This window comes from Bombina bombina, chromosome 1, assembly GCF_027579735.1.
Source record: "Bombina bombina isolate aBomBom1 chromosome 1, aBomBom1.pri, whole genome shotgun sequence".
In the NCBI taxonomy this organism is placed as follows: Eukaryota; Metazoa; Chordata; class Amphibia; order Anura; family Bombinatoridae; genus Bombina; species Bombina bombina.
This window is the reverse complement of record NC_069499.1, coordinates 1,236,906,432-1,236,918,466: the sequence shown is the minus strand read 5'-3', so window position 1 is coordinate 1,236,918,466 and position 12,035 is coordinate 1,236,906,432. Positions and strand designations below refer to the sequence as shown.

General features: G+C 36.5%; 1 protein-coding gene across 1 annotated transcript; it reads right to left on the bottom strand.

The window, feature by feature from the left end:
- Positions 1–4,434: 4,434 nt before the first annotated feature.
- DYNLRB2 (dynein light chain roadblock-type 2) lies at positions 4,435–10,990 on the bottom strand. Its single transcript, XM_053694822.1, has 4 exons — positions 10,881–10,990; positions 10,364–10,439; positions 7,281–7,448; positions 4,435–4,639 (listed from the first exon to the last, which is right to left on the bottom strand). Exons 1-4 carry the CDS (start codon positions 10,881–10,883, stop codon positions 4,596–4,598), a joined length of 291 nt encoding a protein of 96 aa, XP_053550797.1. The 5' UTR covers positions 10,884–10,990; the 3' UTR covers positions 4,435–4,595.
- Positions 10,991–12,035: the final 1,045 nt, after the last annotated feature.

Sequence of the window (12,035 nt, the reverse complement as noted above, 5' to 3'; positions counted from 1 at the left end):
AATCTGAGTATTTGTGTCCTTGTATAAGGTAGACATGGCGGAAAAAAAATCTTGTAGAGAATCCAATATTGGATCGTTTGCTTCGAACAACCTATTGGCCCAGGTCCTGGGTTCCCCTAAAAGGAAGGAAATGGTGGTACAAACCTTTATTCTCTCACAATGGTATGTCCTGGGTCTGAGAGAATAAAGCAAGTTGCAAGCATTCTTAAAGTCTCTGAATGTTGCACGTTTACCTGAAAAAGGAACAGGAGGCTGAATCTGTGGTTCAGGTATTTCCTGCTCTTTTGGAGACAGGTATTCTTTGAGGAGTGCTTTTAAAGCAGTATTCTCTGCACGTACTTCGCTTAGCCCATGTGCCAAGTAATCCAATTTTTGGTGTATATTTGAGATTTCAGATTTTATCTCTTGTGGATCCATGGCTGGTTAAATACTTATGCAGAGTCAAGGGCCTGTTAATTCTGTAACACTCTTATTAAATATTTAGGAATAAATTATGTTTTGTTGCTCTATTGTATCAATGACTCTGAATCTATTAACTGAAACAGAGTGCAGATACTGTGAGCTAATTTATAAGAGTAGTTGAACAGAAAGTGAATTGAGAACTCAGAAATATAATACAACTGAGATTCAATTCAGTAATGAGAATCAGGTTAGGTAAATGCAGATTTGCAGGATAATGATACAGGGATTGTATCAGAAACGCTACAGCGTAATTTACACAGTTATGTTGTTTATCTGAATGAAGAGTATCAGTTCAATATAGCTTCACACACTCACACAGTTAAAAACCTATTTACACAGGGAACCGTAAGGTTGCAATCAAGCTTTCTCCCATGAGGCAGATCCACAGAGTACCGGAATGTAAATAAAGTCAGTGGCAGAATATTTGACGAATCTTGGCAGTTCAAATTAGAGGAAAACAAGCTTACCGGTAGACAGGTTGTACACAGCTTCTCTTAGTAAGAAAAAGTAGAAAGCACAGATATGCTGCTTACCTGAGCGGGATGTGATACTCAGGGGTGAAGGACTGTGTGAGCGTGACTTACTTCCGGGTTTCGGTAGACGCTCCGTCACAGCTGAGATTCAATGGAGGTGAGAGTGGTTACACAGAAAGTGTAACAGGAGGGTTTTGGCTTCCGATATTTCCTGCAATCAAAATTAAGGTGAAGGCAAAGATTTTGATGATTCTCAGTTAGTACTGAAATAAAGAGTATAATGTATAGACCTGAACTCTAATAAAAAGTAAACTACAGAGAACTTAAGAAGTATGTTAGTTTACTTCAATTAACAGGCAGTTTGTGACTGTAGAAAGGGCGTTTAAATAGAGAAAGGATGTTGATGGGAGGGTTCCTCCTTAAAGGTATATTACACTGACACAGAGTATTAACTCTGTGTTGTACATACATTTTTTCTTGTTATTCCTACCTAATACCGGTATTTTGCAACGTTCTTTGCTGCCCTCTCATACACATTACTGTGTCACCACAGCCGTACCTCAGCTATGTGTAAATCGCTATAATCTCCTGTGGGAACTGACACTGCACAGACAGCCTTTACATTCAGTGCTTTTCATTCTGCCTGGCTGTAAAGGTTAACACAACAATGGAACCGAGTTGCTCTGAACAGTATGCCCTAAACAAAATAATGGTAATACCAGTTAGTTAGTCTCCACTTACTTTAGTTTGACCTCCCTTGGCACCGACTTAAAGGGATACTAAACCCATTTTTTTTCTTTCATGATTCAGATAGAGCATGAGATTTTAAGCCACTTTCTTCTTTACTCCTATTATCATTTTTTCTTTGTTCTCATGCTATCTTGATTTGAAAAAACAGTACTGTAAGCTTTAGAGCCGGACCATTTTTTGTTCAGCACCTGGGTAGCACTTGCTGATTTGTGGCTAAATGTAGCAAACCAATCAGCAAGCTCTAGCAAGGTGCTGAACTAAAAATGGGCAGGCTCCTAACCTTTTATTACTGCTTTTTCAAATCAAGGTAACATGAGAACAAAGAAAAATTGATAATAGGAGTAAATTAGAAAGTTGCTTAAAATTGCATGCTCTACCTGAATCATGAAAGAAAAAAATGTGGTGTTAGTATCCCTTTAATCACACAGGCTGCAGCAGAGCACTTACCACATCAGACAGTTGCAAGATAATCGCTTCCGCCCTCCTGTGCTCCTAATAAGGCGTCTCAAAAATACTAAGCTACTACACCTCTAGTTCCCGCATTCTGCATTCAGCGCGGGAACTCAGGAGGCAACAATGAAATGTAAAATAAATAAAACCCCGATTATAGGCCGCATCCCGAATTTAAAGATTTAAATTAGGGGGAAAAAGTGCGGCCTATACTCGAAACAATACGGTATTTTGTTTTCACTTTATTGCTCCCATCTCATAGCTGGCATTAGCATTTTTACTATATTATCACTATTTTTGTATGAACACCTGCTTACTGTGGGATTTGATGCACAATGAAGAGCATCTTGTTTACTCTTTGCCAACAAAGTACTCAGGACAAAAAAAATGATGAAATCTTCAGCTAACTTTAGCAATACTTTAATTAAAGGGACACTGAACCCAAATGTTTTCTTTTGTGATTCAGATAGAGCATGCAATTTTAAGCAACTTTCTAATTTACTCCAATTATCAAGTCTTCGTCCTCTTGCTATCTTTATTTAAAAAGAAGGCATCTAAGCTTTTTTTGTTTCAGGCCTCTGGACAGCACTTTTTTATTGGTGGATGAATTTATCCACCAATCAGCAAGAACAACCCAGGTTGTTCACCAAAAATGGGCCGGCATCTAAACTTACATTCTTGAATTTCAAATAAAGATACCAAGAGAATGAAGAAAATTTGATAAGAATAAATGAGAACGTTGCTTAAAACTGCATGCTCTATCTGAATCACGAAAGAAAAAATTTGGGTTCAGTGTCCCTTTAAGGTAGCCTGACAAGGACACAAAACAAACAGCTAAGTAATTACAAACAGAAAAGCCATCGTATTACAAATAGAGAAAAAGGATAAAAAATAAAATGAAACCAGAGTCAAGATTTGCAGTATAAAAAAAAAATGTTCATAACTCACGGAGGAAACACAATATGCATCTTAGAGCTTTCAAGTAGAAGACCCCTTGAATACCAATCTGTCCTGAGGACATGAGCAAAACAAATGCTTTAGTAGAGTTAGACTATTCCTTTATAGCAGGGGTGGGCAAGAGGTAGATCGCGGTCTACCAGTGGACCGCAAGTGAATTTTGAGGTTTCCGCCTGGAAGACTTAGAAATTCTGCATAATAAGAGAAACATTTCTCACACATCTAGGTTCTGAGTGAAGAGCCTCGCCACCGTAGATGTATGAGAAATGTTTCTCCTATGCAGACTTTTGAAATCAGCTATGAGTCTATGACAGCAGTATGTGTACTTCAGCATGTGCAACGCGGCTGTAGCTGAACTCGCTGCCCCGGCTGAGATGCTGCTCGGTATCCCTGGGTTTGGCAGTTCCAGGTCCTGCTCTGTCTGATATTCTGCTGCTACTTTCTAGTTCTATCCTCCATTACTTGTCACCAGGCTCTGCTGAGTGAATGGTCTGGTGTTTTTTTCCCCAGGGTCTGTTACTCCCCCTCAGGTTCTTTTACTTACTCTGTACCAGGCGTTGATGCTGCTCTCTGATACTTTCTCTGACACACTATTAGCTACACTTTGTGATAGTTTCTGCAGCTTTCTGTCCCCAGAATTTGTTGCCACCAAATTGTGCAGGTCAGTCCTGTTGCTGCTATACCAGTCTCTGGTTGCTGTGTAAGGCAGTACAGAGCCTGCAGGTCCTGCCGCTGTCACTGTCCCAACTATTTTCAGTAGTCTTCAGCTAGTAGCGGACAAATGGAGAGCAGTCAACAGGACCTGCCCCCTAATCAACCTGACATGGCGTCCAGCCAATAAAATTACTTTGTAGAATAAGTCTGTCTATGATTGGCTGAGAATAGTTAATTGTCATTATTGTACCTGAGCTGTGGGTTTCCCATGTGTTCCAGTCTTACTACTCTGCTAGCCCTAGACTCGATTAGTCTTGATTGTGAGACTACTTATTCATACGCAGGCGCGTACACAGATAAGGTTGCTTGATGGTCCCAGCGTGACGTAAAGAGAGAGCTCTAGCAGTAAGTAAAGGGCGCGGCTGATTTTTAAAGCTGTATTATTTGTTGCAAAAATACAATTTTCAGCCAGCAGGTCCTATATGAGGCAAAAATACAATTTTCAGCCAGCGACTGGTGTTTTTTTTTTATTTTTTTTGGTTAGGTGACCACGTCACTTGGACAAAAGTCTGCCACCCCTGCTTTATAGGCTCTACAGTGGGCGCTACTCTGAATTTATTCTCCTGAGTGGAGGGTATATTATATATTATGGTTGAAAAGATGTCTCTGCAAATAAAAATACAACACATGACTATAAATACTTTATTAACCTTTACTCCATTGTTACCAATACAAATTATATATTGCAATTAGTCACAAAAAATGTCATGAAAACGGGCAAACACTTTCCTTGCATCCAAAAAAAGAATCTAATAAATTGGTTCCAATAAGAGGTCTACATCCTAGTCTCTATTCTGATGGGTTCTGGATGACGATCAGTAGGTATTCTTTATCTGAAAAAGAAATAGCTATTATTTTAAAAGTGCAAAACGTGCACAAATAAATCACGTTAATGCAGTAAACTACTATACAAGAATTTAAAAAGGGACTTATCAAACCATAAGGATATTATTACAAATAAACTTTTGTTTTTTAAATCACATAAAACATAAATCTGCTTTTTAAATTAACAGATTATTTCTTGAACACTGCAAGCTATTTCAGGACATACCATTGGTTATTCTTTTTCAACAGGAGTTTAGTTTGCTGTCAGTATCAATCTCTCAGTTATTTGTTTTAACTAAACACTATATAGGAATATCTCAGTGTGTACTGTCCCTTTAGAATTCATAATGTTGGGTTTCGCTTAACTCCATTTGCTGTGAAAGTGTGCTGCAAGCATGACCATACAATACTGTAATTCTACAATGTTTATGTGTTAACATAGTTAATTTTAGAGTGATTTTAAAATGCATTGATTTAGTTGGTATAATTTTAGCTTTGAAATTTAAATATGGTAATCTCAGAGCTTGACAAATCCACAAAAAACATGGCTCCTAGAAACTAACTTCTATCCCATAACTTTCTTGAGCATTTTGATTATTGGGGCTGATCAAAATGTTCCATTAATTTTCAACAGATAATGATTTCTAAACATTGGTCAGTATTGTCAGTGTGGACTACCAGTGATTGCAATCCAGAAATGCTTCTGCTGTTAATACTCATGAAATTCGGAATTGTTACCTCCCCAAAATAAAACAAAATCATTACCTACATCATTAATCTACCAGTTTCATAATCCAAGTGTCAAGGGTTCAGGATCAACTTGCGATTTTGTGGATTTAGCTATTACATCTAAGGCTGAACGACTTTTTTTAATAGTGTTTAGCGATGCTAAATAGGTGATGTGTACAATCATCTTGTTTGTACTCCATAACCATAGAGTTATATATGTATGTCTCTTTAAGGCATTTGAACAGGGCCATTATCAGTATAATAGATGTGTGTCTGTTGGGTTATTGATTATGCTTATTATTATTTTTTAACTTTAATTAAGCTGGTAGCGTTTGCAGCTGTTTGGTGCCATTGCTTCCTAATGTCATACAATATGACAAGGGGTAATATCGGAAGAAAATTGTAACCTGGGGGGGGTTCTAAAATCCTTTTAGCTGAGGATTTGATAAGTAAACAAATGTCCCTTAAAAGGAACAGTAAAATAATAATTAGACATTTATGATTTAGACAGAGCATACAATTTTAAAAAAACTTTCCAATTTACTTATATTATTTAATTTGCTTCCTTCTTTTGTTATCCTTTTCTGAATGGTTTATCTAGGTAAGCTCAGGAGCAGCAAAGAACCTAGGTTCTAGCTGCTGATTGGTGGCTGCATATACATAACAATTGTCATTGGCTCGCCCATGTGTTCAGTTAGAAACCAGTAGTGCATTGCTGCTCCTTTAACAAATGATACCAAGAGGATGATGCAAATTTGGTTATAGAATTAAAGCTGTTTAAAATTGTATGTTCTACCTAAATCATCAATGAAAACTTTTGGGTTTCATGTCCCTTTAAATGTGTTGTTAAAGGGACACTAAACCCAAATTTTTTCTTTTTGCGATTCAGATAGAGCATGAAATTTTAAGCATCTTTCTAATTTACTCCTATTATCAAATTTTTCTTCATTCTCTTGGTATCTTTATTTGAAATGCAAGAATGTTTAGATGCCGGCCCATTTTTGGTAAACAACCTGGGTTGTCCTTGCTGATTGGTGGATAAATTCATCCACCAATAAAAAAAGTGCTATCCAGAGTGCTGAACCTAAAAAAAAAAGCTTAGATGCCTACTTTTTCAAATAAAGACAGCAAGAGAACGAAGAAAATTTGATAATAGGAGTAAATTAGAAAGTTGCTTAAAATTGCATGCTCTATCTGAATCGTGAAAGAAAAAAATTGGGTTCAGTGTCCCTTTAATTATAAAGAACTTGGATACTGTGCAGAAAAACAGGACAGGCACATGTTAAAGGGACACTAAAACCCAAATGTTTTCCTTTCATGATTCAGACAGAGCATACAATTTTAAGCAACTTTCTAATTTACTCCTATTATCAATTTTTCTTCCTTATCTTGCTCTCTTTATTTAAAAAAAGCAGGAATCTAAGCTAAGGAGCCGACCCATTTTTGGTTCAGAACCCTGTATAGCACTTGCTGATTGGTGTCTACATTTAGCCACCAATCAGCAAGCGCTACCCAGGTGCTGAACCAAAAATAGGCTGGCTCTTAAGGTTACATTCTTGCTTTTAAAATAAAGATAGCAAGAGAACAAAGAAAAATTGATAATATGAGTAAATTAGAAAGTTGCTTATGTATGCTCTATCTGAATCATGAAAGGAAAAAATTGGGTTTAGTATCCCTTTAAGAATGATTTGTATCTCACTAATCTTGCTGACTTCTATAGTTGATATTAATTTGTCATCACGTTGTATCTACTGCAGCAAATGTATGATTTTTTGGGCTTCTACATTTGCATGTAATTTTTAAACAATATATAAAACACATTTTCATATGAACAACAAATAATAAAATATTGTGCATGCAAACAAGGTTTAAATTGGCTTCCCAAATAAATTAAAGTGTATTCTGAAATTACTGTACTACCTGGAGCAACCATTATTTCATGTTTTTTAGATCTTATTCTGAGAAATGTTAGGTCATTTTGTGGGTCGATATCTCTCACTGTACTTCTGGCTTTCATGGACAGCTGGTGTAGGAGACCGGCATACTGCACCGTGGTGGAGTTATCCAGAGTTGTCCTAATTGGAATGCCTGAAAGTTTACAATAGAGAGTAGTAGGACTGTTACAATGATATTATATATAAAAATAAAATAAACATAAATCACTAAGAAATGAATGCATTCACTTCTCCTCTTGTCATATTGTCCATATAACAAAATACAGGGATCAGCATACAACCTTGGCCAAAATGTTCACAATGATAAAAATAAGTTTTACAATGGTCAACCAAAACATTAACTATTTTACATTCTCAATGGCCATACAGTTGCACTATATTTATTTGCTTTAACATTTTTGTAGTCAGATAGGTTAAAACCATGTTAAAAATGTTAGCAAAGGAATTAAAGGGAAATTAAACCTGAACATATTCTTTTGCGATTCAGACAGAGCATACAATTTAAAAAAAATAATAATTCCAATTTACTTCTATTATCAAATTTGCTTAGTTCCCATGATATTCTGTGTTGATACCTAGGTAGTATCTAGAGCACTACGTGGCAGGAAGTAGTGCTGCCATCTCGTGCTTTTGCAAATGGATAACATTCTTTTAAAACTGCTGCCAAATAGTGCTCCAGAAATGGGCCCGCTCCTAAGCTTATGTCCCTGCTTTTCAACAAAAGATACAAAAAGGAACAAAGAAAAACAGATAATAGAAGTAAATTAGAAAAAGCTGTTTCAAATTGCCTGCTCTATCTGAATCATGAAAGACAAATTTGGGGTTTTTATATCCCTTTAAAATGGGTATAAAAGTGCAAAAAGACAATGTTTGAATATTTTGAAGGCATTTTATTATTGCATTATTGATTGCGTATAGGTACAATTATGTGTTTAACCCCTGCAAATGAGTTAAACGCATAGCTCCAGAGAGACAATGCACTACTGGCATCTAATTGAACGCATCTGATGAGCTAATGACAAAAAACAAAAATATGTGTATAGCTACCAATTGCCAGCTTGCTCCTAGTAGTACATTGCTGCTGCTGTGCATATGGACATATGTTTTTACAAAACTATATAAAACTATATAAACGTGATAATAGAAGTGAATTTTAAATTGTGTACGCTATCTGAATCATGGAAGTTTAATTTTGACCTACATTTCTATTTAAATGTTCATGACAATTGTAAAATGAAAGGGTCAATGCAAATGGAATCCTGGTTACATTGTATATTTCATTGTTAAACAAAATGTTGGCACACTACTTAAAGTGAAGGTAAACTTTCAAGAATGAGTGCCCGGTTTTTAAAAATACTATTAAAAACATTCATGAAAGTTTACATTTCACCCGCTTTCTTAAAATATACTTACCTTTTCTTCTTGAAGCCGCCCCAGCGCTTCACAAGCCCGTCGCAAGCCTCTTCATACATCAGCAATGACGATTCTGGCATCCTCTAATCACGGCTTCCCCTCCGGGGGAATCATTGCCTGAGGCAACACCGTGATTGGAGGAAGCCGGTTTCGTCATTGCTGGGTAAGTTAACCAGAAAGAAGCAGGCGGGGCATTGTTTCAGAACGGCGATCCGGCGTTTCAAAAGAAAAAAGTATTTTTAAAATAGGGTGCAATGTCAATTTTCATGAATGAAAGTGCCCCTGTTTTTAATAGTTTTTTTTTTTTTTTTTAACCGGGCACTTTCACATGAAAAGTGACCTTCACTTTAATTTTACAAACTGGTTAAAGGGACATAATACTAATACGCAAAATCACTTGAAACTGATGCAGTATAACTGTAAAAAGCTGACAGGAAAATGTCACCTGAGCATCTCTATGTAAAAAGGAAGATATTTTACCTCACAATCTCTTCAGCTCAGCAGAGTAAATTCTTTGTAAAAAGTTATACTCAGCTGTTGCCCAGCTGCAGGTAAACAAAAAAAATAAGAGATAGAGAAATGAACAGCAGCCAATCAGCATCAACAGTGCTGAGGTCAGGAACTCTTTTACTGTGATCTCATGAGATTTCACTTAAAGGGACATTAAACCGAAACCTTTTCTTTCATGACTCAGACAGGGAATACAATTTTAAACAACATTCCAATTTACTTCTATTATCTAATTTGCTTCAATATTAAAATATCCTTTGTTGAAGAAATAGCAATGCACATGGGTGAGCCAATCACACGTGGCATCTATTTGCAGCCACCAATCAACAGTTACTGAGCCTATCTAGATATGCTTTTCAGCAAAGGATATCATGATAATGAAGCAAATTAGATAATAAAAGTAAATTAGAAAGTTGTTTAAATTTGCATGCACTATCTAAATCATGAAAGAAAAAATGTGGGTTTCATGTCCCTTTAGAGCTCATGAGATTTCATTGTAAACTTCCTTACACTGAATAGGGAAATAAGATAAGTGTGCACGAAAGCTCGCTCCTTCTGCTGTCCCGGGACAGGCATACTGATTTGCTGCTTAGAAATCATTTACAATGGGATGTGGCTACTGATGAATTTTTGAGGTACAGTAAAATATTTTTAATTTTTACATAGAGATGTTTAGGTGATATTTTCTAGTCAGCTTTTTACAGCTATGCTGCATCACTTTCAAGTGTTTAAACATTTGGATATTATTAAATACTCTAAATTGTTACAGCTTTTTTTTTTTTGCAAACTATTTACGCAATTCAAAAATAAAAAATACATAGCTCAATTCCTGTATGCAACAGAAACACATTGCTGAAGCTGAACAGGACATGGCTGCTGATTCACTGCTACATGCATATGCTTCCTCGTATTGGCTCACGAACTGTGCCTTGTTCAGGAACTGCAATCTGATATGGCTATGAACAGTTCCTTATCAATGTTTAATCTCTTTGCAGGAGTAAATCACAGTGCTAAAATCTAATTTGTTAAGATAATTTATTTTTCCATTAGAATGTATCTGTAATATAATAGGTTGATAGCTTTTTCAACAGAAAAAAAAGAAAAAAGATGGACAAAATAAGTCACCTTCTGCATTGACCACAATAGTTCCAATAACTCCTTTGTGGGACTGAATCCTCTTCAATGTTTCTTCAACTTCAGACTGCAATTTTAAAATAAAATTAAATAAGAAAAACAAACATACAAAATTCACATGTATTTTCACTGCATGAATTTCATTAATTAAAACAAAAAAAGTTCTTACTATGGCATTCACTCGCATTATACTTACAATACAATATACTGATACAAAATAAGTCTATCCCCTATGTAAAACACAGGTTTAATGTAGCAATATTGATGTATGCTAATGATGGTACTGTGCGATATGAACAGTTTATATTACCCAGGAGACAACTCAATGGTGATATTTTATCACACACCTATAGAGCCCGGCCAGGTATTTAGACAGAACTCTTGTACAACACATCAGACCCCATTAATACCATGATTTAATTTAACTACCAAATAACGGACAAAATATTATAAATCCAGAGGCTCTCCGCCAATTTATTATAAGATATTAGCTGAATCAGACACTCACCATTCTGCAACCTGCTGCACACCGAAACAGACAGAAACCAACAAACGGCAGCGTCTCTGGGTCGCTAAGAAACCAGCGGAAATGAGGTTTCGCAGTGTGGGCGTGGTCTCCAGTAGCGCATCGACGAGATTCTGTCACGTGACCGAGAATATGCTCTACGGTGTTTAGCACATCTGCTGGACGGTAGTGAGTATTGCAGCCTTATCACTCACGTTAGTTTACGCCACGCGGCGCGCGCCTGCCATGTGTTGGTAGTGGACTGTGGTACGGAGCTAGCAACAGATGGCTGCTATTAATTTTTAGAGAGCAAATATAAACAGTTTTTTTTTAATAGTATAAATTGCCTGGAATTCTATCAGTTAATAAATTAGCAAAAGTACATGTTGGTGAAAACTAAATAGCTCGGACCTTACTCAATCATGGTATCCTTTGTGCTCTATGTATAATAATGTTATGAACGTTGTTGCAAAACTTGCAAACGCTGCTGGTTTATAGTGCTAAGACGTGCACACTTCTTAGCCTTTCACAGTATGCAGTGTGAATTTTCCTGCTTGTCCCACCACACTCCCTAGAGCAGAGCTTTCCAAACTTTTTATGTTAGTGACACACTTTTTAGACCTACATCATTTTGTGACACAGTAATTCAGTTGTACTAGCAAAAAGAAGATTAAACTAACTTGTTTTAAGAGATACGGACACATACATGAATTATATAATAATGAAATGTATTTACAAGTAACAGTATGTATGTGCAAGAATTAAAAAAACGTTTAATAACACCAATAGCTACTTGATATTTTAATTGGATGTATGAGGTTGATGGGATGAACACAATTTCTGAATATTTGGTGGAATATTAGATAAAGACACTCGCATTTCATCATCAAGCATTTCTTAAGCTTCCACTTAGTATCCATATATCAAGAGGAGGAGCAGCAATGCACTACTGGGAGCTAGTTGCAAAAAAACCCCACTGACTTCAGCTCAGGATTTAAGCTGCCGCCCTTAGAGCTCTGCGAGTCTGACTGACTACTGCCCGTGCTGCAAACACACTGCTGTCCCACTCACTGACTACACGTGCAGTCACAAGTTAATTAAGGAGACTACACATGCAGTCAGGAGATAAATGTGCCGCCAATGGGAATAGTTTCAGTT

What these genes read in the sequence shown, in the direction of transcription:
- DYNLRB2 (XM_053694822.1), bottom strand. An exon ending in TATTGTGGTCAATGCAGAAG is followed by an intron (nt 7,449 to 10,363) that starts GTGACTTATTTT and finishes GTAAACTTTCAG; the next exon opens with GCATTCCAATTAGGACAACT. An exon ending in TGAAATAATGGTTGCTCCAG is followed by an intron (nt 4,640 to 7,280) that starts GTAGTACAGTAA and finishes TTTCTTTTTCAG; the next exon opens with ATAAAGAATACCTACTGATC.